Consider the following 27,579-nt stretch of genomic DNA (forward strand, 5'->3'; position numbering starts at 1 on the left):
CAAAGTGCCACGTTGGGCCGGGCAGCGGGTGTGTGGTGCCGGCTGCGGGCGCCACCCGGGGTGCGCTCTCTAGGGCGCTGGCCGTTGGGCGGCGCGAGGCGGACGCGGGCCGGCGGCGGGAGTTGCGGCGGGGCCGGCGCGTCCCGCCCGAGGGCGGCTCTGGCTGAGGGCGGAGGGGCCGGGGGACAGCCCGGGGCAGCGGCCGAAACGGCACGGTGGCGGCAGAGCCCGCTGCCCCCGGACACCCCCAGCGACATGCTGGCAGATAACCTGGTGGAGGAGTTTGAGATAGAAGATGAACCGTGGTACGACCACCGGGACCTCCAACAAGGTGAGGGCGAGGTCGCCGGGGTTGGGGGGTGGAGGCCCGGCAGGCGACAGGTGTGGAAAGTACTAGAAAGTTCCTTAGGCTGGTGGTCTGGGATGCGCGGCCGGGGGCTCCTCACTCTCACCTGGCAGCGGATCCGCCCATCCCGGCCGCCGGGAGCAAGCGCGCGGCCCTCGGCCCTGCGGATGTGCAACGCTGGCTGATGCTCGGCGCTTTAAGAAAGCGCTTTCTCGGGGGATGAGCGGATCTATCTCCTTCGGGGACCTCTGAGGTGGGCAGGGGTGAACCAGTGTGCCCCGCTCTAGAAGCAAGCTGCTGACTCTGCTTCTGGTCCTGCTGCCCTGCTCGCCCTCATGCGCTTTTCATGGCCCGCAGAGTCTGCAAGCCGCTGCAGGTGGTGGGGGTGCAGTACCGCACAGCAGTGCGGTACCCGCGCCATCACTCTCTGAGAGTGATGTTTTGTTATCCCGTTTCCCAGAAAGCAGAAGCTGAGTTAGGTGGACTCCCTAAAGCCGAATATGGGAGCTAGTATTTTTGATCCCACGCACTCGGGATGAGGAGCCTGTAGACACTGTTCGGACCTTAGCACCCCAGTGTACAACTTACAATTGGGTGTCAAACTGTTTTGTTTTGATATATTACTTTGGCGTCGTTTATCGGGTGCCAAGTGAAATTATGTGAGAAGAGTTCTATTATGCCTTTTTTTTTTCATTCGGATTTTCAATTAGAAATTATCCTGCCTTGGCTTTCTTGATTGTGGCATCTCCTGAGAACAATCTCAGAGTGCCCTCAGTTAGAAGCCAGTGGCCCATTTTCTTGCACAATCGTAGTAGGATTTTTCGCTTGAGGACACTGATAGGCTCTTAACACAATGATGGGCGCCTTTAATTCTCCCAATAACATCATGTGTTGCCATAGGTTACCTCTGGCTCAAGTAGATACTGTTGGGGAAATGAGGTTTTCACTGCAGACTCCAGAGCAAACATTCTTAACCACCATTCAGAGTGATCACCAGGAATTCTTCCAAGCATCCTGTTTGTTCTATTCTAGAGAATTATTTCCACTCTAAACTTGTAGTGAAAATTATCATCTTTGAGTTGGCTATTAAACACGGCTACTTGTTCACAATTCCACTGAGTTTGATAGAAAAGAAAAATGTGGACTTGAATGACCCTTACTTAGAAAAGAGAAAAAGAAAACAGGTACCTCTCTGGACAGGTGGTAATTTGTTATTTATTTCTGTCTGTCTTGATCCCTTAATGTGCAACGACTTAAGCCCAGATGGATACCTGTACTTGTATAATTGAAGCTACCTAGCAGTTACAATGCCGATTTGCTATCACATTTCTCCATGTCCAGAAGACGAATGTGTCACATACTTAGCCTATTTCAGATTTGCCCCATAAGGATTGATGACCTACTTTGATACTTAAGGACTGAAGCAGTCATCATGCGATTGCAACATTCTACTATATGAAAGCAGTTCATATAATCCAAGCAAGAGATTTTGCTTTGCCATATTTAAGAAACATCCAAAATCTTCAAGGGTAGGCTGGTTATACTTGTCTAACATCATATATAACACTTCATAATAGAAATGTGATTTAATAATTGTTGCCCTGAATTGAAGCTCTCTCTCACACAGGATTACTGTTTTCACAGCTTTCCTCTAACCAGTGCCTACTCTAACCTGCTTCCCCAGAAAGTTGTCAGGACAACCAATTTTAATATCCCAATTTACTGAGCAATAAACAAAACACGTTTGGGACTATGTGTGGGATTCTTAACTTCGGATCAAAATGAAGTTGTCACATCTTCATGTTTAGCAAATCCTAATATCTGAACTTATTTACTGTCAATTTCCACTTGGAATTTCTCCTATACTTTCCAAAGCCTTTTACATCTGTTATCACAACAGTAGACTTTGCCATAGCTTAAACAGCATATGGAGTACTAATAGGAGACGTGAAATCCCAGCTGTTAGCTCGTCAGTATGCAGCTGAAAGAATAATGGCTGCTCTTTTGAGCATATTTTCTCCAATTTTGCTAACTTGTATGTTAAATGCTTTTGTGTATTTGGTATTCCAGGATTGTGTGCATGCAACATACCACTGAGCCATTCTAGAACTAAACTTTGAACAGAATTTACAACTGTTTCTCAAGAACATATTGTTTTCTCTATACTAGGTATTTTTGGTTTTTGTTGTTGTTGTTGTTGGGTTATTTTGGTTTTTTTGAGACAAGGTTTCTCTGTAGCTTTGGAACATATCCTGGAACTCATTCTGTAGACCAGGGCTGGTCTTGAACTCAGAGATTCGCTTGTCTCTGCTTCCCGAGCACTGGAATTAAAGGAGTACGCCACCACCACCTGGCTTTATACTAGGTATTCTTATAGGCAGTGGCACCACTATCCTAGCCAGCTATCTGTTAGGAAGGCAGGACTCCACTCGGGGGTTGCTGTTCATGAATCCATTCCCTGGAGACATTTGGAGGTGCTAGTAAATGTAACCCTTTAGCATTTGATGCTAGGTAGTTTGGGACCAGCTCTTTGGATAAATTATGGAGCTCTAGTTGGATTTTATATGTGTTATTTATCATCTTCATTATTAACTTAGGTAGAATTATATTAAACAGATGGCCTAAAACACTTTACCAAAAAAATTGAGACTTGTTTAATTGAGATAGGTTTTTATTCTGTAGCCCACGCTGGCTTTGAACTTACAGCAATCCTTCTACCTCAATATCCTAGTTAGGGTTCTGGTTGTTGTGATGTGAAACACCATGACCAAAAAATGAGTTAGGGGAGGGAAAGGTTTATTTGGCTTACACTTTGACATTAGCCCATCATTGAAGGAATTCAGGACAAAACTCAAGCAGGGCTGGAACCTGGAGGTGGGAGCTGATACTGAGGCCATGGGGAATGCTCCCTATGGCTTGCACGGCCTGCTTATAGAACCCAGGACCACCAGCCCAGGGGCAACCCCACCCACCATGGGCTGGACCCTCCCCATCAATCGATAATTAAGAAAATTCCGTATAGGAATTTGTGTGCATCCCCATCTTACAGAGGTATTTTCTCAATTTTGGCTCCTTCCTCTTGGATTACTGTACCTTGTGTCAAATTGACATAAAACTAGCCAGCACACTCAATCTCCCATTGAGCTTAAATGTGTACGTCACAGAGCCTAGCTTTATTTGGTGTGGGGAGCAATGGGACATACCATGGAGTGTATATGGAGGTCAGAGGATGACTTGTGAGAGTCAGTTCTCTGGTTCTACCGTGTGGGTCCTGGGAATTTAACTCAGGTTGTCAGGCTTACTAACCAGTGCTCTTACCCACTAAGCCATCTTACCAGTTCTTATTTACTTTTTGAGATAGGGTCTTGGTGTGCAACTCAGGCCAACCTCAAACTCATGGCAATCTTCCTTCCTCAGCCTGCTGAATGATTAGATTACCATGACTAGTTTCTCTTATTCAATGTTTTATTGTATGTTAGAGAGGAGATGCATGACATGTACTTGTGTAGAAGCAGGTCTCTACTACCTTTGCATGGTTTCCCTGGATCAAACTCTGATCCCAGGCTTGGAAAGCCAAGTACCTTTGCCCTCTAAGCAAAATTTTATTTTTACTTTATGTAAATGTTTGCCTGCATGTATGTATGTATGTATGTATGTATGTATGTATATTATTTGTATGCAGTGCCTGAGGAGGAGGATGTCTGATCCCCTGGAACTGGAGTTACAGGCAGTTGTGAGCCACCATGTGGGTGCTGCGTACTGAACATAGGCCCTTTGCAAGTGCAGCAAGTGCTCTTAATCTCTGAGCCATATATCCAGCCCCATGGCCTACTTCATAAAACAAATTAGAAAACATTAAAAAATTTCCATCTGAATACAGTGGCAGGTGTAGTGGTACACACCTTTCCAGGGGAATCTGAGTTCGAGGCCAGCCTGGAATACAAAGCAAGCTCCAGGCCAACCGAGGCTGTATAGTGAGACCTGTCTTTAAAAAAACAAAAACAACAACAAAAACTTTTCTAAAGCATTAGGACTATTACTTTTTTATTTATTAATGGATGCAATTACCTAAGTAGACAAACTGTGTCAACATTTGTTAGGGCCTTTCTTTCTATTCAGATTTAAATAATGAAAACATTCTAACCTCAGTCAACTCTGGTCTCCTATTCATGTCTTGTTATGTGTAGAGCTGTACAGACACAGAAATGCTTTGACGAAGAGACTTTTGTTAGAGGACTGAGTTGGCACGCTAAGAATACTGACAGTAATCTCTGGGCACTGTCTTTTCTGGGACAGCAGGAGCCTTCTGTGTAGGTAACGATGGCACTTGCTTTGAAATGTGTCCCCAAGAACAAGGTGGAAAGGCTTCAAAGACTGGTTTTCCTTTAGACCAGCTGCCATTACAGTTGTCACTTGTGGAGCTTTAGAATAAGGGTTCAGGGTGTAGGTGTATAGATCACCAAATGAAGTTGTACTTTAAAGGAATCCTGAAATTCTTTTGCAAGATGAGTACATCTTCCTAAATTTCAGGATGAGCTCATCTCTGAATTCATAATGTGCACTTAATTGCTGAATCATTGTTTAAAGGGTCATTAAAACTAACACCATCATTTTTCTTGATGTTTATGTTGAGGTGTGTGTGTGTGTGTGTGTGTGTGTGTGTGTGTGTGTGTGTTTTCTCAATTGTAGCAATGTTGGCAACAGACATTGAATAGAAGCGTCACCAGATGACGCATTTGACTTTGTAATAGGAAAAGCTTTCAGCCTTCATGTTATTGAATTACTGCTGCAGATTACAACTAATAAAATGTGTCCTCAGCTTTTTTTGTTTGTTCATGTTTAAGAAACAAGTAAAATGAGAAGAATGTAATAAGTTCTGGAAAAAAGATCTTTTAAAAAGTATCAGTCAGGTACTATTGCTAATGTTTTTGCTCAAGTACAGGGCTGAATGAATATCTATTTAAAGCTAACAGCCTACACTGTGAAAGTAGAGCATATTAGGGCCAAGGATGTAAGGAGAGCCCATGCTTATTGTGTATGAAGCTCTGGGCTTGATCTCTGTGTTAAAGGAAAAAAAATTACCTGCCAAGACTGATTAATGAAAGAATATCAAATGCGTAGAGCACTGATACATTATAAGTCTATGATATTTATAGTGACTGCCTAAGCCAGACCAGTTCAGTAGGATTTAGAAAGACAATGGAAATCCTTATTGTAATAGAGAGATAAACAGGTGTGCAATGCCTTGAAACTATACGCTTTCCTTTCCTTTTGTGCCTTAATTAAAAAATAAAATTAAAGGACATTCAGCATTCTCCTGTTCCCTCCACCAATTACTTAGAAATGTTTCTTGGGCTTCCTGCCAGCTTTTGGCTCTTCTTGGTTATAGAGGCCAGATGCTACACAACAGGAAATGACGCTTTTTTAAAGACTGAAACAGTCAGTTGGCTTTACACTAACAGATGAAGTAATGTCCTATTATACAGTGTGACTTCACAGGTGCTTTCTTGTAGTTAAGCTTTGACTTGCTAGAATTTTAAACATTTCATGAAATATTCAAGAGACTGAAGCTTCAGATTGCTGAGACTGGTGGGGATTCTGTTTAACTGGAACTAAGGATTGAGATAAAGATAGGTCTCAAATTCTTGTTTATTTGCTGTCGGCTAATGGGAAACAGAGTGGGGGGCTATATTTGACCGCTGCAGTAGCAGGAAACATGTATGTGCTGCTGGCTATTGACTAGCATAAGCAATTCATAACTAAGTGAAAGTGCAAGAGGACCTCAAGGAAGTCTTGATTCCTGAAGACATTTCAGCACAAATGTTTTTGTAGGTTCAGTTGACTTAATTTGGTTTTATTGTTTGAAATTAGTGAGATCAGTTTTTATTTTGTGTTTTTTATATTTTCCAGTATGATAGTCATCGCATATGGTACTGTGTGTTATGTACAGACAGTCTCATATGCATGACGAGAATATTCCCTCCTTATCTCCTGTCCATCCTTTGGTCCTTCCCTCCGCTTCATTGGTTCCTTTTGTTCCCCTAGACAGTTTTGCTTACTCCTTTATGACATACATACGTACATACATACATACATGGTTTTATGTATCCTTGTCAGCTCTGATGTTTGTTAATTGCTGGTTAAGAACATTGTTGGTTAGTTTCTGTGCTGTCCCAGTGAGGTATTGCCACTTTACAGCAGGCCAGAGCAAAGTAGGTAATGTTTAGGAGATGCTGATGCTTTCACGTTGTATCTTTGGTGGGGTGTTTTCAGTTCTGTTTTTGTTATTTATTTTAGATTTATTTATTTTATTTTCTATGTATGGATGTTTTGCTTGCATATATGTGCACTACGTGTGTGCCTAGTGCCTGTGGAAGCGAGAAGAGGTAGTTGGATCCCGAGGAATGGAACTATGGATGGTTGTCAGCCACCATGTTCTGCTGGGAATTGAATCTGGGTCCTCTACAAGAGCAACAGGTGCTCTAAACCACTGAGCTATCTTCCAGCCCCTAATGTTTTTAATAGTGTCATGGTTTCTATGTGGGCTATACACATACGGTATATATGCTATGAGTAGAAAGTAATTATTGCGCCTGGCGTTGGTGGCGCACGCCTTTAATCCCAGCCCTCGGGAGGCAGAGGCAGACGGATCTCTGTGAGTTCGAGGCCAACCTGGTCTCCAGAGTGAGTGCCAGGATAGGCTCCAAAGCTACAGAGAAACCCTGTCTTAAAAAAAAAAAAATGAAAAAAGAAAAAAGAAAAAAGAAAAGAAAAGAAAAGAAAAATAATTATTTAATTATTGCACCATTAGCCATATGTAGTTTTTTGGTTTTGTTTGTTTGGATTTTTTGTTGTTTTGAATTTTATTTATTTTTTGGAGACAGGATCTCTCTAAATAGCCCTGGCTGTCCTGGACTGCATTATGTAGACCAGGCTGCCTTGAACTCACAGAGATCTGCATTTGTTTGTTTTTTTGTTGGCAAACCTTACCATGTAGCCCTGGCTGAATTGGAACACATATGTAGATCAGACTGTCCTCAAACTCACTGAGATCCACCACCTGCCTCTGCCTCCTTGCTGGGATTAAAGGCATGCATTGCCACTCATGCACAGTGAATCTAATTCTTTTCTGTTCTTGTTTTGCTTTTGAGACAGGGTCTCAATACATAATCCTGGCTAGCCTAGAACTTGCTGTGTCGACTAAGGCTAGCTTTGAATTTGTGTGGGAATTCTTCTGTCTCTGCCTCGAGTGCTGGGATTACAGACATCCTTCAACGTGTCCAATTGTAGCTCTTTTTCATTTCTTGAAGAAAAAAAAAGACAGTAACTTGGCTGGGTGTGGATGTTTTTGCAACTGGCTGAGCTGGCCATAAATACCCAAATGGCTGAACTCTTCATTTCTCCTTGCTGTCATTTTTAAGTGATTAAAGCCTTATATTAGGGAGCTTTGTGATCTCCTTAAAGTAGCCCTGGATTTGAGTCCCAGCACTGAAGAAGGGAGAAAAACAACCTACTTCTTCGCTAGGCATGGGGGCACATGCCTATTCTAGCACTGACATGTAAGGCAGAAAGATTTGAGTTTAAGACCAGCCTGAGTTATGTAGGGAGACTGTATGAGGTGCGTAAAGGGGAGGTAGTTAGGGATGTTACTTTAGAGCACTTGCCTTGTGTGTACACGGCTCTAGCAATGGGAAAAGAAAACATTATGCACATGTAAATGATTGAGAGTCCTGATGATGTGAGTTAGAACCTGCTGACTATAGTTTCTGCCTTGCCTGTGATTCACCATGTGTAGTTTGTTGATTACTTTAATAGTTTTGTGCTTCAGGTTGTCTCATCTGAAAAACTAGGTTTTGTGTCCTATAAAAACATACCAAGAGTAATGTTTCTTAAATGCTTTGAGTTATTGGTAAAGGTTTTAGTTTATGAATACAAGATAGCATTTGATTGGCTTCTTTACTGGCCTTAATGTAATAACAGCAATATATATTTTTAATATTGTTAAAATTAAAATCATCAGAGAATATATTTTGGCAACTGTCAATACTGTTTCATTTTAAAATAGTGAAAAAATATAAGGTGAGTATGTTGGATATGTAGCACAAGTACAAATATGCTGGATATGTGGCACAAGCTACAATCTTAACTGCTTGGCAGGATGAGCAAGAGGATTGTGAATTAGAGGTCAGCCTGGTCAACAGTGAGACCTTCATCTTGAGATAAAAAGAATGTAGGAAGTTTCCCTTAGGTCCATGGCCCATCTAGTCTCAGGTTCTTGGCTACTTTAGCAGTGTCAGGTCATAGGTTCCAGCTCATGGAATTGGCCTTAAGTTCAATCAAAAAGGTGGTTAGCTACTCCCAAAGCATTCTTGGCACTATTGTGCCAGTATATCTTGCAGACAGGTCACTGTTGTAGGTCACAGGGTTTGTAGCTAGGTAATAAGTAATGTCCAAAGTCTTCCAGCACTATAGGCACAAATCAGTAGGGGTGGAGCTTCTAGTTAAGCACCAGCTCTACTTTCTGGTTCAATGACATAACTGTCTTCAGCAGTAGTACCTTATCATTAGGTCATGGAGAGCAGCTTGTAGGTTTTAATGTTTTGGGTCTTCTGGGAAACCCCTTTGGCCATGATTCAACGAGATGCAACCTAAGCTTGGCACTGGAGATTTTACTTGGTGACATAAGATGCCTACTTGGGGCATTGTCTTCCCTATTATTTGGTGACTCTATTTGATTTTTTTTTCGTGTGTGTGTGTGTGTGTGTGTGTGTGTGTGTGTGTGTGTGTTTCTACAGTAGATTTCCATATGGTTTTTCAAATGGCCTTTAGTGTTAGTTGTCCCTCCCCATATTTCCTTCTATATCCTTCTCTCCAATCCTGGGGAGAAACTGGGAGAAGTTGGGGAAGGAAAGAAACATAATCAAGATATTGTATGAAAAAAAATGTATATGTGTACACATGTACATGTATATGTAGTTTTGAGCTGAGCTGGACTAGTGTATAGTGGGTTTTGTTGCTTTTGGAGTTTTGTTTTCCTTGGTACAGGAAAAACCAACCCAGCACAATACTAATTATGTTGTTGGGTGGGCATTACTATATAACAAAGTTTGTTGTTTTTCTGTTATTGCTTATTCTAGGTTAACTTTTACAGCCAATAGTGATGGATAGATGTTTAATGGATCGATGTTAAATCATGTCAACCTTTAAAAATTAACCTTAGAATCATTTGGGTTTTTTTTTTTTCCATGATACATATCTGTATTCCAGTAGCTTAAGTCACTTGCCATCGCATAGAATACAATTCAAAATTTCTCTGCCATGGCTGTAACATCTTAGTATGATTACTCTTTGCCTGATTCACCCATTTCAACTCACTTCACTCTCTTTTCTTGCTTTCTTCTTACTGGCTACTTGCCAGATTGTAAAGTATGATGAGTTATTTCCTGGCTCTTCCATGATGACTTCCCATCTTTTAAACCATAGCTAAAATTAGATTCCTCCTTACATAATTTAATTCCCCCCTTATAGTCAGTATCAAATTAATCAACAAATCCTTACAGCTTTTACTTTCAAGTCTTGTATAAGTCTGTTCCTTTTCTCCATCTCCAGTGTCTGGTCCAAGCCACCATCCTTTCTCTCAGATGATTAGTGTCTTATCACTGTGCTCTATCTTTGTTCCATTCATTGTGTTTGCACAGCAGGCAGTCAGAGTGATCCTGTCGAGCCTCCCTAGTCTGCCCACCTACTTTGGAGTAAAAGGCAATGTCTTGATTTCTCTACGGTAGTCCAACCCAAGCTGGCCTATCTTGGAATCCCTCTGATTTACTCTCTATGTCCCATTCTGCTCCAATCTCATTGGCCTCCTTAATAGCTCCTCTCATGATTCCTTCTGGGGACTTTGCACTTGCTTTGTCTCTACCAGAAATTCTGTTCCCTTAGATGTCCAGTTTCTCGGTTTCTCCATGGCTTTATTGTAGTGTCCACTGTGGTTTGGCCTCTCACGTACACACTCCTCCATACATCTTCCCTGCTTTACATGGTCTCTCAAGAACTTGCTGTTGGCTGTTATATATTTTATCATGTTGCTTTCTCCCCATAGACTATAAGCTCCAAGAAGGTAGAACATTTTTTAAAATCTGAATTCCTTATAATCCGCAATGCCTGAAACATAGTCTGATACTACTGAATATAAATGTGTATATCTGAGTACAATCGTCAAAGCAGCACCTGGGTGGTGATGGTGTTATCACATTTGAATTTTCAGTGCTTAAGTGCTGTCTAGCTTCCCAAGTAGCCTAGGAAGGTCAACAAAGCAAGACCGTCACCTGTTCTGGGTAATAGTCTGTAGCCTGAGCTTAGAATAGTGCCTAGCAACAGACATGTAAAGGCATTTAAACTAATGCATTCTGGAAATACTTTGTGTATTGCAACTTAATTTGGAAAGAATTTCCTATTATTGCATTTTATTGTTACAATCTGATATTAACAGAATAGTCAGTTCTCCAAATGAGACAATTAGGTATAGGGACCTTTAAAACCACCATATTGGGGACTGGAAAGATGGCTCAGCAGTTAAGAGAATGTACTATTCTTGCAGAGGGCTAAAGTTCAGTTCCTAGCACCCACATGAGGCAACTTACAACCAGCTGTAATTCCAACTTTGGCTTCTGTAGGCACCTACACTCATTTCACATACCTACACATAGAGACAGAAATACACAGTTAAAATAATAAAAATGAAAGCATTTAAAATCACCATTCTAGAAAATGTTAGTCAGAACTGGACCTTATATCTTCCTGTCCAGACATCATCGCATTTCCCACTGTATCATAGGGCTGGCCCATAAAATGTACTACACAGATGATTCTTTCAATTACCTGTGTCACTATGGTTGCTGGAATTTTTAAAATAAAAGCTTATGCTCTGGCAACACCTGCAAGCTAAGCTCAGCCACCTATCTCCAGTAGACCATTAAAGAGACAAGTGGTAATGCAAACAAGTGATAGTGAAAAACAAAATATTTATTCAGTTTGGCTACACTGGGAAGAGGAACAAATATGAGGGGCCTTATGACTGCACTCCCATGTCCATTTAAGGGAGTATTAACATGATATGTGAAAATAGAGCACAAGAAGTATATAGGATTAAGCAACGCCAATCATGATGTGGTCCTGCCTGCCATTGTCTGTGGTGATAAATTGTCAGAATTGTGTGAAATAGCCTTTCCTTTTCCCTGGTGTAGGATTCCTGGGGAGAGTTGAATTATTTGAAGGATGGGCACAGGTGTCTCTCATCTCTCCTGACAGGATTTTTACATTGCCAAGATTGGTTTTTTGGTTTTTGTTTGTTTGGTTGGTTTTGTTTTTGTTTTTTAGAGACAGGGTTTCTCTGTGTAGCTTTGGAGCCTGCCCTAGAACTCGCACTGTATACCAGGCTGGCATTGGACTCAGAGATCCGTCTGCCTCTGCCTCCTGAGTGCTGGAATTAAAGGCATGTGTCACCACCGCCTGGCTTGGTTTTTTTTTTTTTTTTAATATTATTACTAAACTTTTAACCCTGAGATATATAATAGGATATAAGCAAAATCTGTCTTATTTGCGTATATGCCTAAGAAGATAGTTGAAGCCAGATGTGGTGACTCACACTTGTAATCCTAGTAGCATTTGGGAAGCTGAAGTAGAAGAATTGCTGTGACTTCACAGGACAACCAGAGCAATGCAGTAAAGCTCTGACTCAAAGGAGGATGAGGAAAATGGAAGGAAGGAAAGAAAGAATTGCCTGTCTTTATGTTTAAGGGAAGTATGAATTGAAACCGTATTGCTGCTTTGCTTAAAAGATGTGACAAATTCAGAGCTGGGGGAATGAGAGAGCGAGAGACAGACTTGTGAAGCAAGTGTCTTACTACTGTTGTACTCTCTCTTTCTTGCATTAATATTTAGTTGCCTTAAGAGGCCAGGCTGGGGAGTCTGGAGAGATGGCTCTGTCATTAAGAACATATACTGCGGGCTGGAGAGATGGCTCAAAGGATAAGAGCACTGGCTGCTCTTCCAGAGGACCTGAGTTCAATTCCCAGCAACCACATGGTGGTTCACAACCATCTGTAATGAGATCTGGTGCCCTCTTCTGGTCGACAGGGATACGTGCAGGCAGAATACTGTATACATAATAAATAAATTAAAAAAAAAAAAAAGAACATACACTGCCGTTGTATATGATCTGGATTAGGTTCTTAGCACCCACATCAAGCAGCTCACAACCACTTGTAACTCCAGTTCCAGGGGAGCCAGTGCCTGCTTCTGAACTTCAGTGATGCACAAACTCTCATAGACACACACACACATACAAATAAATTTAAAAAAAAAATTAGAGTCCAGACATAGCCAGGAGTGGAGGCTCATGCCTTTAATCCCCTCACTTGGGAGGCAGAGGCAGGCAGGTGGATCTCTGTAGCCTGGTCTACAGATAGAGTTCCAGGACTAGCCAGGTCTAGACAGATAAACCCTGTCTCAAAAAGCAAAACAAAACAAAAAACAGCTCAGACAACAAACTTTGCTTTAGTAGTTGTGTTCACAGCAGCTTGATAGGAATTTTAGAGGTTGCTGAGACCTGCCTATGCTGTGGCTCAAGGATCCATCTCAATGTCAGGATTTGAATAAGTCTGTTACCAAATGATGATTTTAGAAATGTAATGCTGACTTCTGAACTAATGCCCATATCTGTCTCTATAAAGTAGACTGCTGTCTTTCTTGTCTGACTAGGGTGCATGAGCCAGTACGTCACCTGCTAATAGACCCCAGTTCAACTGAGTTTTAAGTTGAACTGGCATTTCTTTCTAGGCTGTTCTGCATTCCATGGGGATCTGACTCTCGTGTGTTGGGACTTGCTTTGTTTATTTTAAGAGCTGGGTTATATAAAACTTTGACTGAGCTCATACTTGCCACATTCTAAGATGTTTGTTGTGTTAGATCTCCAGCTTGCTGCTGAACTTGGAAAGACGCTACTGGATCGGAACACAGAGTTGGAGGATTCTCTTCAGCAGATGTACACAACCAATCAGGAGCAGTTACAAGAAATTGAGGTAATTTACTCCGTGACAGAGTTAACATCCTCTCTGATGTGTGGCACTTGACTATTGAACAAGTCATATACTGCTAAAATAACAGGATTCAATTTCTAAGTAGTTGTTTTTTGAGAAATTGAACCACCAAAGGTGATGTATACTTTCTTTAGGTTTTCCTAGTATGTACATTAGCTCTGATTTTAAAAAACATTTTCTAGCCAGTCGTGGTCGCTCATGCCTGTAATCCCAGCACTCAGGAGGCTGAGGCAGGTAGTTTCTGAGTTCAAGGCCAGCCTGGTATACAGAAAGAGTTCCAGGACGGCCTCCAAAACAATACAGAGAAACCCTGTCTCGAAAAACAAAAACAAAAAAATATGCTGTGTGTAAGGTATACAGAAAAGCATGAGTGTATAGAACAGTGCACATACAAAAATCTATATGTCAGCTGAATTGTGGTGGTGCAGCCTGTAGTCCCAGCACTTGGGAGGCAGGTGGATCTCTGTAAGTTGGAGGCCAACCTGGTCTACAAAGCTACACAGAAAAACCCTGTCTCAAAAAAAAAAAAAAAAAATCCATACCTGCCCCATGCTCAGTGAAGAGAACCAACCACACTGTTGACATTCCCTTCGTATTGTTCCTTGGCGGCACCTCCTTCCCTCCAACTATCAAGCACCATTCCAAATTTAGAGTTAGGTAAGAAGTTTTGTTTTGATGTAATATCTGATTTTATAGTATGTTTAAACTCCTGTGCCACTCAAAGAATTTAAATTCTTGTTTATTTGTTTGTTTGGGGCAGAAGGTCTTGTTCTATAATTGAGTGGTTTTCAGATTTTCAGTCCCCTGTCTCAACTACTGTGAATTTTTACAAGGTAAACATACCCATGCAGCCAACCCCCAGATAAGGTGAGAAAATGTTATCAACCCATCCAGTCACCATCCCAAGAGCCAGCAGTTTCTCACCCAGACGCCCTAGATAAGCCTGTGTTTGAACTTCAGATAAGGGGAATAACTTGGACAAATTTTAAACTTATTTTTCTTCAGTTTCATCTGGTTTTGTGCAATGAACATGCTGAATACACATTCTACCACTGAATTATAACACTGCAGCACTGAACTTTTCACAGTGTTTATTGACAGTGTTCCTCATTAAATAAGTAATTAAACCAGTAGGGGGTGTTGGTGGTGGGTTTTTGTTTTGTTTTTTGTTGTTGTTTTAATTTATAAAAATAATAAGCCAGGTGTGGTGAAGCACACCTTTAACCCCAGTATTCAAGTTAGGCAGGTGGATCCTTGAGGCCAGCCTGGACTACACAGTGAGTTCCAGGAGAGCCAGGGCTACACAGAGAAGCCTTGTCTTGGAAAAAAATGGAAGGAAAGTAGAAGGGAGAGAGGGAGAGACAGAGACAGTCAGCACTTAGCTCACCAACCAAGAGAAATTTAAAGTGAATTCAAAAATTACCCTGAAAAAAACTACTCAGAATGGGTGGGGAATTATTGGTAAATTGATGAAAATAGTAGGGTAAAATCCCTAAAACTCTGACTTACCATGAAGAATGCCAAAGACTGATTTTTTTTGGGGGGGGGGGTTGAGACAATATCTCATTATATAGCTCTGGCTATATAGTTTTTGTGGCTGTTTTAATTTAGAAAAACATTAATGTAACAAGATAAGGCCGGGTGTTGGTGGTACACGCCTTTAATCCCAGCACTCAGGAGGCTGAGGCAGGTAGATCCTGCCTGGTCCACAGAGCGAGTTCCAGGACAGGCTCCAAAGTAATACAGAGAAACCCTGTCTCGAGAAACAAAAACAAAAAACAACAACAAAAAAGACCCAGAGACAGATATTGGGATTCAAGCTGAAGATCAGGGAAGCAAAGTAGCCAGCCACTAGCTCTCACCTCTAGCTCAGGCTGAAAGGGCTGATCCATGCACGAGCTTTTCATCAAGTCTCAAACTGCTACCTCTCCTCAGAGTGGATGAAGAATGAATGCCTCTACTGAGACCTTGCTTCTGTCTTATATACTTTCCTAATGTTGGGATTAAAGGTGTGAGCTACAATTCTCTTTTGGACTGATTCACTTTTGTGTAGATCTGGGTGGCCATGGACTCACAGAGATCCATCTACCTCTTCTCTTAATCCTGAGTCCTAGGATTAACGGTGTTTATACCACCTCCTAGCTTCTGGCTGTTAGGATTAAAGGTATGTGCCTGGCTTCTATGGCTTGTGGCTGACTTTGCTTTCTGAATCCTCAGGCTGCTTTAATAAATCATGAATAATATATCACTACATAATAAGCTCACTATATTGTAGGGGATGCTGTAGCCATGCCTGCTTAGGGGCTGGCTCTGTAGACCAGGCTGGCCTCAAACTCACAGAGATCCACCTGCCTCTGCCTCCTGAGTGCTGGGATTAAAGGTGTGCACCATGATTCCCAGCTTCCAAAGACTGGTTTGTAATATTGACATGTGTTTTTTCAAAGGCTATTAGTGTGTTCAAACAGTCGTCATAAAAGATGATCAGTGTTTTTGTTAAGTATTGTTTTAATGTTTAAAAAAAGCTATCAAGATAACTTTTCCTGGAACTTACAAAGTGGAAGGAGAGAACTGACACCTGCAAGTTGTACTGATTCAACATTTGTGTCATGGCATACACGCACCCCAAACAATCCATAAATGAAATTTTAGGAGGTTGTTGTTTTACTGGGTGTGGAGTAACGTGACTTGGGAAACAAAGATGGGTAGATTTCTGTGAGTTCAGGGCCAGCCTGATCTGCATAGTGAGTACCAGGCCAGCCAGGGCTATGTAGTTGAGGGAGACTTTTGTCATTTGTTTTTTAATGTGTATGGGTATTTTTCCTGCATGTATGTCTATGCATCATGTGTGTGTCTGGTGCCCATGGGAACCAGAAGAGGGCATCTGATTGTGTGAACTGGGATTACAGACAGTTGTGTGTAGATGGAGGTTTCTGTCCTGGTTGATCCCATAGCCATTTAGCCCCAAATAAATACACAGAGACTTATATTAATTATAAACTGATTGGCTGATGGCTTAGGCTTCTTACTGGCTAGCTCTCTCTTAATTATTAACCCATTTTTATTAATCTAAATATTAATCTAAGTATTTTACCAGAGAATTCTGGACCTGTTACTCCTTCATGGCATCTTCCTGCCTCCTCTCCCCAGAATTCTCCTCATCTGGTAGCCCCGCCTATACTTCCTGACTGGCTACTGGCCAGTGGGTGTCTTTTTTATTCATCAACCAATAAGAGAAACATATATATAGAAGAACATACCCCATCAGTTGTGAGCTGCTGTATTGGTGCTGGGAATTGACTCTGCTCCTCTGGAATAGCAACAAGGTCTTTAAGTTGGTGAGCCATCTCAAGCCCTCAATTTAAAAACAAAACAAAACAAAACAAACAAACAAAACACAATTGAGTAAGCTAGTTGAAAGTAGTGGTTTTATTGGATTCAGAAAGGCCTGTAGCTTGTCTGAGTGCTGACTTGAACATCCAGTTTTTAAATCACATTATTATTTACCTACATTTGTGTCTGTGTCTGTGTGTTTGCATGCCGGCACCAGAGATTGATGAGAAGTGTTTTCCTCTATTGCCTTCTACAAAGTCTCTCACCTAACCTAGAGTTTACCAATTTGGGTAGGCTCAGGGATTATTTACCCCCTAGGGCTGTGATTACTGACTTTTTAATATCTACTGTATGTATATGAGTGTATTTGTTGTTTTTGAGACACTCTTAGTATGTAGTTCTGACTCTCTGAGATTCACTATGTAGACCAGGCTGGCCACAAGCTCACAGAGATCTGCCTGCCTCTGACTCCTGAGTGCTAGGATTTAAAGACATGGGCCACACCTCCAGCTGTGTGTGTTCTTTACCTGCATGTATGTAAGTGCACTGTGTGCCTGTTTGGTACCAGAGAAGGCCAGATGAGGGCACTAGATCCCCTGATCCTGGAGTTACAGATGATTATAGGCCAGCATGTGAGTGCTGGGAGCTGAATGAGGGGCCTCTACAAGAGCAGATGAACAACTCTCTCCAGTCCCGCATGCCCAGCTTTTTATGTGAGTGCTGAGGATGGGATCTCAAAGGTAGGAAGCACCCAGCTCTTCAGCCCCATTCACTGGAAACTCTGAAGCATTTTGTGTTTTTACTACATTTGTTAACATTCTATTTTATGTTGTACTTATTTCTTAGTTGACTTTTTTCTACTTTCTTAATTCCTGTAGTAACACTAAGACTGTTGCTATGTTTATTCATGGTCTTTCACACATAGTAGGTGACTGGTTAATACTTTTGAAGGTGTAGAGGGAACACTGGCCTTTGTATTCAGAGACTTTGGGTATAAACTCATGATTCTATTTGCAAATAGAGAGTTCAGCCAAGTAAACCACCTCTTAGATCTCTCTGCTCCATTATGGAATGGTGATAAATGTTGACACTGCACTGATACAAGATGCTCTGAGGGGATGATGAGATCATGAGAATATGTTTTGGACTACTGTAATTATTACATCATTATTTATTCATTTCAGAATATTTATAGGGCAACAGTCTTTTTTTTTTTTTTTTTTTGAGGGTTTCTCTGTATTGCTTTGGAAAGCCTGTCCTGGAACTCGTTCAGTAGACCAGGCTGGCTTCAAACTCACAGAGATCCACCTGCCTCTGCCTTCCAAGCGCTGGGATTAAAGGCAATAGGGCAACAGTCTTAATTCTTAAAAAAATATTCTGTCCATTTAGTGGACAGTATATCTTAAAAACTTGGCAAGCTAAGGCTCAGGAGATGGCTCAGTTGGTAAAGTGGTTGCCACACACAAAAACCTGAATTTGGATCTCCAGAACCCACTTAAAAGCCAAGTATGATGGCATACATCTGTAATACAATGGGAGCAGAGACAGATGGATCTCCGACAGTCTGTCTAGCTTATGGGTGAACTCCAGGTTCAGAGAGTGACCCTGTCAGAAAAAAAAAAAAAAGGAAGATACCCAGTGTCAGCCTCAGGCCTCCACACATACATACACTACACATATAAACATAAACCAACTTGGTAAGCTTTTAATAGTATGATTATATGTGACTTCTATTTTCATATTCCTACATCTCCATCCCTACATGTCCTATGGCAGAAACATATTACTGTAATCAGGGAAAATACACTTTTAATGTTTAATAGGAATTATCTCTTCATTATTATTAAAGGTTATTTTTACACTAAATTTAAAAGACTTGGCTGTAATCCTTGATTAAAAGATAATCCTCACACTGCTGGGTAGCTAAATTTCCTTTTTTTTTTTTTTTTTTTTTTTTTTTTTTTTTGAGACAGGGTCTCTCTATGTAGTCCTGGCTGATCTGGAACTCCCTATGTAGACCACGCTGGCCTCAACTCACAGAGATCCAGTTGCTTCTGTCTCCCCAAGGCATGTGCCACTATACCTGGCTTTTGGCTTTTTTAAAACCATGATTTCTGGGGATTGAAATCAAGTCTTCATGTTTGCAAGGCACTTTACCAACTGAACTGTCTTCCCAAGCCTGATGTTCTTGCCATAAGTTGGCATTTTTGTCTACTTTGCTGCCACTCTCAATATGGCATCAATCCCCATCAATATGGCAGTCAAATCTGAAGTAGTGTCCCAAATTCTGAATTGAGAAAATGAGAATATTAGAAGTTTATATGGACTTTGAGAAGAATGGTGGGGAAGGTAACCTCTTTCCTTCTGCATAAAGTGAAGAAAAAAATACTAACTTAGCTGGGCGGTAGTGGCACACGCCTTTAATCCCAGCACTCAGGAGGCAGAGGCAGGAGTATCTCTGTGAGTTGCAGACCAGTCTGGTCTATAAGAGCGAGTTCCAAGACAGCCTTCAAAGCCACAGAGAAACCCTGCCTCGAAACCCTCCCCCCCAAAAAAAAACCCTAACTTAGAGATCCAGACTAAGCACATAGTTTGGTGTCTGCTGCTATACGAAGCACTTACCTAGGGAGCCAGTAGTTTTTCTTTGCAATTGCTGACCAGATGAGACTCCCTTGTAGGTTGTCTGTGACTGAGTCTTAAAGAGTGGCCTTTCTGATTATTGGTGGCTTAATATAATTAAACTCCTACCATGTGAAAACAAGCTCGTTGGCATTCTTGGGTTATCCTCAAAGCCAAGTCCTCTAAAGCTAAGATATCACAAGTTCTTCAATGGCTTCATTGTGTTTTTATCACAGATTTTTATATAGTGAACAAGAGGCACTTTCTGTAGGTTTTTCGTCGTCTCTTTGTACTTATTTACATGTTGATTTATTTCCTGTATGTTGGCCACAAGCCTAAATTGACAGTTTTGGTTTTGTTTTGTTTTTTTGTTTGTTTGTTTGTTTGTTTTTAATCAGCTTAACTTGGGTTCTGTGCAATATGTGGTATGTATAATAAATATCTCCCCTTTAGGTTTCTGAGTATGATGTTGGGGTCATGAGAATAGAGAGTCTAAATGGGAATTAGTGGTTAATAGGCTTTTCCCAGGAGGTCTGCAGCCAACCCCATCACAGAAGCTTTCAAATTAGACCTTTCTTGACCTTTGTACTCTGAATTGTGGTACTGAACACAGCTGTTGTGAACAGAGGTCCAGAAATTGATATTTAGCTAATAAATATGTAAGAAATATCTATGGACTAGATAGAGAACAGTATCCCAGAAAGAGAGGGACAGTAACAGTCAAGCAGTTGAGTAGATTGCTGTGTTGTCTCGAGAGGAATGAGGGTCCTCTAAGGGCTGCTGTAGACAAGAGCAAGTACTCTGACAAATGCATTTCATGTTTATGGATGCTTTGCCTGCAAGTGTATCTGTGTTCCACGTGGTGCCTGGTGCCTGCAGAAGTCAGGAGAGAGTGTCAGAGACCCTGGAACTGGTCTTACAGACAGTTGTGATGCACCACATGGGTGCTGGGAACTGCAGGTGGGTCCTGTGCAAGAGCAGCAGATGAACATCTCCACTCCCTGGAGCATGTGTTCTGAAACAGCTTGCAAAGAGCTTATGTATAACTCAAGTGCCTGGCCCGTGTTTGTGCCGCAGATCCTGTTGGCTGTCTGTCAAGGTCTATTGTGAGCCCTTTCAAATGCATTGGATTACAGCACCAAATGTGGTGGTTCAGTATCAGATCTCAGCATTTAAGGGCTGAGGCGGGAGGATTGACGGTTTACCCATCTCAACTAAACATTGAATTATAAATGAATATCATACTTAAATAGCCATTAAATATTGTAGAAACAAATTCATGATATACTAATAAAGCTTATATAGCAAGTAACAAGATCTTGTGGCAATCTGGAAACTTATCATAATTTCAAATAGTGACATATGTAAGTAAAACATCAACAGTGCTGCAAACCCTACAGTATGATATGAAAATACTTGATTTCTATTGGTGGAAGGCACCAAATGTAGCAGCAACCTGGACCTTAAGTGTTTATTTTGTACACCTGAATGAAGGAGATGGGTTTTTGGAGATATATATATATAGCTAATAAGGCGAGATTATGGCATACAGCTAATGTGGAGGTCGGAGGGCAACTTACAGAGTCAGTACTCTCCTACCTATGAGTTCTGGGGATTGAAATCTGGTCATCAGGCATGGCAGCAAGTGCCCTTGCCACGGAGCCATCTTACCACCCCTGTCATATATATTCTTTTGACCCTAAGCCCTCTTTACCCAGTAGAGTATTCCTAAGAAATTAAACACATTCCTGTGGATGACGGGAAACTGCTGTGTCATTGCTAGCCAGGAGCAGAACCAAGAGCTTTCTCCTACAGATCTGAAAAGACTTCTTGTCACAAGTTGAGTAGTTGTTTTCCAAAGGACCAAGAGAAACTTACAGAAGTATGGGCAGTGAAGAAGAAATGCACTCTATAGATACCATGCTTCGTGTTAACTTAGCTCATTTAATCATGTTAATTCTAGCAGTTATTAACATCTACAACCCTATACCACTTCAGAACCCCAGAAGTTCTACTGAGATCTTATCCCTTAAATTTACATCAATTTATTTGCTAGCAAATCATTAACCAATCCGAGGCTGTTTGTAATCTTTATACTTTTTGATGTGGAAGTATCAATGCTTAATTACAGAGTCCTGCCCAGACCTCACAGGAGTGTTAATAAAGCATAAGTTATAAATTCTATGGTTTGTTTGGGAATGGTGATGGTGGTGTTAATTCAAAGAATTTTTCAGAACACTTTTGGCTTTGGGAGATTCCCGTGAGAAAGTTGAAGATAAAGAGGAGTTGTTTATTCTGTATATATGTTATGTAAGCATCTGAAAAGGGACCATGTCATATCACTGAGTATCATTGAGTTCTGTGTTTTGAAAGAAGACTGTTGAAGCCTGTCATAGTGGTACACAGTTGTACTCCCAGCACTAGGAGGCAAGTCCGGACCACCAAAGGTCAGAGCTGGCCTGGCTGGAGATATTATGACAGACTTTGTCTCAAAAAGCAAAGGTCATGGTGGTAGCATGTCAGTGCACACCTTTAATCCCAGAACCCGGGAGGCAGAATCAGGTGGATCTCTTAATTCAAGGCTAGCCTGATCTACAGAGTGAATTCCAGGACAGGCAGGGCTACACAGAGAAACCCTGTCTCGGGGAAGAAAAAAAAAAGTCACTTGGCCCTGATGTAAAATACCTCAAGAAGTGTTTTTAAAGTCAAGTCTGCCACCGTGTGATTATACTTAAAACCTCATTTTTTTTTCCTTTTCTGGTTGTATCCAGAGAATAGCAGCAGGAATGTTCTGTTTGGAATATATGCTACACTTTACAGTGTGTTGGGTGGAACTGGCTAGGGAGGAAATCCAGGTGACCTAACTCTGGCATTAAGATTGTGCTTATTCCCCTTATCCTTGGTCTTCAGAAAGCAGTCTTAGCAGGACCAAAATAAATAACCTGGTAAGTGTCTTGTGACTAGGATAGTGGAGATGGCATTCTTATAGGCCAAAATAATGACGTTATGATATCAAAGTGTACCTGGTAAAATTAATGCATTTTTCACTGGTTTGTTTCTGAAATGCCTCACTCAGGAAAAAAAGATTTTTATTTTATTTTGCAAGTGAAAATCATCAACATTTTCTTCCACATTAAACTTTTTCTTTTGGTTAAACATTTTTTTAAACCTTTTCTGTTCTTTAAAGATTTGTTATTTTTATCTGTATGAATCTTATGCTTGAGTATGTGTATACGCCTGATGCTGCAGAAGTAGAAGGACCAGGTCCCCTGGGTGGTGGTAAGCTGCTGAGTGGATGCTGGAAACTGAACCCATGTCCTCTGCATGAACAAGTTCTCTTAACCGCCAATCCATCTCTCCAGTGCCTATTAAACATTTTATTTAAACTTTCATTGTGTTTTTCCCAAGATTTTCTTCTTGTGGGATTATCAAACTTCACTTTGGGTTTTGTTTGTTTGTTTGTTTGTTTGTTTGTTTGTTTTTTGAGACAGGGTTTCTCTGTGTCTTTGGAGGCTGTCCTGGAACTAGCTCTTGTAGAACAGGCTGGCCTCGAACTTACAGAGATCCACCTGTCTCTGCCTCCCGAGTGCTGGAACTAAAGCGTATGCCAACACCACCTGGCTTGGGTTTGCTTTTTGAATATTAAGCATATATTTTGTAAAATTAAACAAACTTCATTAATATTGGAGTATTATAAAGCATTAATGGAGCTAAACACATCAAGGATAGCTTGTGCCTGTTTCTTATTTAAAAAGTGGTTTTTATTGGGATTTAAAATTCTCTTTTCCACTAAAAAACCCAGTGATACTGTGGTATAATATAAAGTTCACATTTGGTCTTTGTCCCTCATTCCTGGTATAAAACTCTTCTAAAACCCCTGTTATCCTGAGTAATAAATAATAGGATGAGGAATGACCACATTATTAGAGGGTTGCAGTGGCTAGCCAGAAGCAGGCAGGCAGACCATCAAGGCTATGGAAGCTTCTGTGCTGGCAAACACATCACCATGCTGGGAGAGTGCTTAGCCCACAGGTGGAAGCTCTAAGCCCTCACCTGGCATTAGGTGGTATGGGAGAGCCAGAGAATCAGTATTGAAGCATGCAGGCTATCTTATCTGTTTGCATCACCTTGATATTCTTCTTTTTCAGTATCTGACCAAACAGGTAGAGCTTCTACGGCAAATGAATGAGCAGCATGCAAAAGTTTATGAGCAGTTAGATGTCACAGCAAGAGAACTGGAAGAAACCAACCAGAAGCTAGTTGCTGAGAGCAAAGCCTCACAACAAAAAATCATAAGGTAAAATTTCTGTTACTGAGGGCAATCTACAAAGGAGTTATTTAGCAACTAATTTGAAGTAGAATGTGCTGTTGAGGGTTTGGGCAGTATTGGACAAAGGTTCATTATTTTAGGGGAATGGGGATTAATTTTAAGTCCTTTTCAATTAAGAAAGGCAAGTTTGAGTGGCTCACACCTAATCCCCCTTCATTGGTTTTGATCTTAATTTAATGTGACAAGCAGCAACCAGCTTGTGTCTTATTCACAGCCTGACGGAAACAATTGAATGCCTGCAAACAAACATTGATCACCTCCAAAGCCAAGTGGAGGAGCTGAAGTCTTCCAACCAAGGAAGAGGGAGGCAGAAGACATGTGACCGGGAGAAACCAGCACCCAGCTTCTCCTGTCTGAAAGAGCTGTATGACCTCCGCCAGTAAGAGCCTGCCTTGTTGTGGATTTTCAAGCTGGGAATATCCCATGTCATTGATACACTCTGGATTACCATAGATGAAAAGCTCCATTTCAAGAAGTGCCCCTTGCCTGTTAAGCCATTAGTAGTTTAAACAAAGCCACTGAACTTAAATGTAACAGTGAAAGTTTATTGGCATCTATAATTCTTTTCATTTTAATCTGTTAAATATTAGTTTAAAATTAGTAATACTTCTGCTACAGTATAGATTTGGGGGATATATTTCACATTAGACTGAAAGAAAAAAATGAAAATTTTGGAAGCTGGGTGTGATGGTGCATGCCTCTAATCCCAAAACTTAGGAAGCATGGGCAGACTCTATGAGTTTGAGGCCAAAACATAGCAAGTTCTAGGACAGCCAGGACTATGGAGAAGAGACCTTGTCTCAAAAGAAAAGAAGACAAATTTTGGTAGAACAAAAATTGAGGCAAAAAAGTATTTTCACCTAAAAAAAGTGCCCTTATAATTTGTAGTTATGAATTTGAGTCTTTAATAAATACTTACTAAACACCTGTTAACACTGCAGTTGATGTGCCAGTCATCAGGAATGATGGCCAAAGTAGACATGACCTTTCAAGAAGTCAGATGCTCCACAACCAAAAAATTGCACTCAAGCTGCCTAAGATGGGATAGGAGAGGCCAGTTAATGTTTCTCCCCCTTTACTTTTTGTCACACTACTTATAGAGATTTGAGGCTTTTGAGATAAGATCTCATACAGCCCAGCTGGCCTCAAACTCCTGATCCCCCTGCCTCCATCTTCCAAGTGCTGACATTGCATGTGTGTACCTGGCACTGTGGATGTTTTCCAAGAGCAGATACTAACTCTCAGGTCAGAATTTCTTGGCATGAACCTAAAGCTGTCCCAGTGCTGCTGATGTGTATCCCTAGTTAAAAGTCTAAACATCATGTTTCTTAACCTTGGCCACACATTATGGAGAACAAACATTTAAAACCATGTAGATCCAAGTAGCAAACCAACAAGGTCAGAATGAATGGTGTGAGCTCCAGGTTTTTAAAACTACCCAGCTGTTTGTGATCTGCAACTAGAGATGAGACTCTTCTTGTCCATCACATTTCTTGTAAGCAGCTGTCATTCTGCTGGTTTACAAGTGAGTTTTCTAAACTACTTTTACTATTCAGGGGGTGGGGATCAGTCACAAAATTGTTATTTGCTTTCAAGAATTTTCCAGCCTCATATAGTTTAATTTTAGCCACTGCTTGTAGCATTGAATGAGCTAAAAATTGGTGTCACAGCTCTTTAAAAAGATTTAGTTTAAAAACCCCAGCAACTTCCTTTGTACCATCAATTGACATTTAATTATTTCCATATTTCCTCATAGACACTTTGTATATGACCACGTGTTTGCTGAGAAGATCACTTCCTTGCAAAGCCAACAAAGCCCTGATGAAGAAGAAAATGAGCACCTGAAAAAGACAGTGACAATGTTGCAGGCACAGCTGAGCCTAGAGAGGAAGAAGCGAGTGAGCGTGGAGGCAGAGTATAAGGTGGTACTGAAGGAGAACTGTGAACTAGAGCAGCAGCTGGGTGCCACAGATGCCTACCGAGCCCGAGCACTGGAGTTGGAGGCAGAGGTGGCTGAGATGCGGCAGATGCTGCAGTCAGAGCATCCTTTTGTGAATGGTGTTGAGAAGCTGGTACCCGACTCTCTGTTTGTTCCTTTCAAGGAGCCCAGCCAGAGCCTGCTGGAAGAGATGTTCCTAGCTGCTCCAGAAGCACATAAAAAACCACTCAAGCGCAGCAGCAGTGAGACGATGCTTAGCAGCATGTTAGGGGGTGATATCGTGAAGGGCCATGAAGAGACTTGCATCAGGAGAGCTAAGGCTGTGAAGCAGAGGGGTATCTCCCTTCTGCATGAAGTGGACACTCAGTACAGTGCCCTGAAAGTGAAGTATGAAGAACTACTGAAGAAGTGCCAGCAGGAGCAGGACTCACTGTCACACAAGGCTGTGCAGACCTCTAAGCTGCCGGCCAGGGACCTGACAGGACTGGTAACCCAGTCTGAGGCTGGAGCCAGTGGCTGGGAACCCACTCCTGTTACCCCAGAGCCCATCAGTTCCCCCACCACTACACCTCCAGAATACAAAGCACTATTTAAGGAGATATTTAGTTGCATCAAGAAAACAAAGCAGGAAATAGATGAACAGAGAACAAAATACCCATCTCTCTCTCCTTACTCTTAATGATACCTCCAGTTATGATCTGCTGGTTTTCTCTCATCCCCTCCCATTCAGACACATAAGCGCAATTTCCAAAGCTTCATGTTGCTAAAGATACTTGTCTCATTGCTTTGCTTAATTGGCAAAAGCGGGAAGAGAGATGGCTGATAATGTTGACTCTAGGGTCCCTAGGAAGTCTCATGATAGACTGGCCTCTGGTTGGTGCATTGATTAGGTTGACCTCCAGGAAAAGCCCTAGAACCAGTGGAGGGGGATCCATGTAGCTGGGGTAGGCTAAAGCACCAACAGTGTGGGGCAAAAGACAGAATTGGAACAAGACTAAGGCTGTTCCTATTGCTTCCATACTCAGCTTCTCAAACTACTTGGAACTCCATGGTCTGCTTAATTAACTAAAATGCTTTTCAGAAACACCCATTCCAAAGAATGTTGAGAAAGCTGAAATCTAATTGGAAATATGACATTAACAAGCTCCTTAAACCCCTAAGTTTTGTTGCATCTGCTACCAGTTGAACGATGACTGACAGGTAATCCTAATATTTCCAAATTCAAATGAATGCCAGTTGAAATGGCAAGTTTTGTTTTGATTAATGCCTATTGGTATATGCCGAGCATTCAGCTGTTTTACTCAAATCTATATGTAGTATTCTGTTTTCAAATAGAAACTAAAGGAGAAATGTTAAGGTGTGATCTGCGCTGACCACTTGGCAGCACAAGCTGCTCCTACTCAGTTCTTAACATTCCTAGACTTGCAGAAGTTCCTGTCTACTGCATTACACGGTATTGATGTTCTGACTGTGGAAACACTCTTCTCACTTGTACACTTTTAATTTAAAAATATTTAAGAGAACCATGGTTCTGATTGTTGTATATATTTTTCTAAAAGCCAAATAAAGCTATCTATGAATGTGAACAAATAAATTACTGCCTGTTTTAAGCTTAATGCCATTTTACAGTTGAAACAACTGGCTTTTCCCCAATAGATAGCTCTAGGGAATTTGAAAATAATTTCTCCTTATTTACTTTTAAGCAAGAAACCCTTGGGATTGTATAACTTAATATAAATTCTGTCCATGTTGCTAAATATTATGATTGAAAACATTTTCCAGGGACTGGAGAGGTGGCTCACAGGTTAAGAGCACTGGCTACTCTTCCAGAGGTCCTAAATTCACTTCCTAGCAACCACATGGTGGCTCACAACCATCAGTAATGAGATCTTGTGCCCTCTTCTGGTGTGTAGGCATA

General features: G+C 41.3%; 1 protein-coding gene across 1 annotated transcript; it reads left to right on the forward strand.

Annotated features, from left to right (window-relative positions):
* Cdr2 (cerebellar degeneration related protein 2) lies at nt 1-27,255 on the forward strand. Its single transcript, XM_027410237.2, has 5 exons — nt 1-331; nt 13,313-13,425; nt 23,541-23,689; nt 23,937-24,101; nt 25,479-27,255. The coding sequence occupies exons 1-5, from the start codon at nt 256-258 to the stop codon at nt 26,338-26,340; spliced, it is 1,365 nt and encodes a 454-aa protein (XP_027266038.1). The 5' UTR covers nt 1-255; the 3' UTR covers nt 26,341-27,255.
* The last annotated feature ends 324 nt before the right edge of the window (nt 27,256-27,579 follow it).

Source organism: Cricetulus griseus, chromosome 3 (assembly GCF_003668045.3).
Source record: "Cricetulus griseus strain 17A/GY chromosome 3, alternate assembly CriGri-PICRH-1.0, whole genome shotgun sequence".
Lineage (NCBI taxonomy): Eukaryota > Metazoa > Chordata > Mammalia > Rodentia > Cricetidae > Cricetulus > Cricetulus griseus.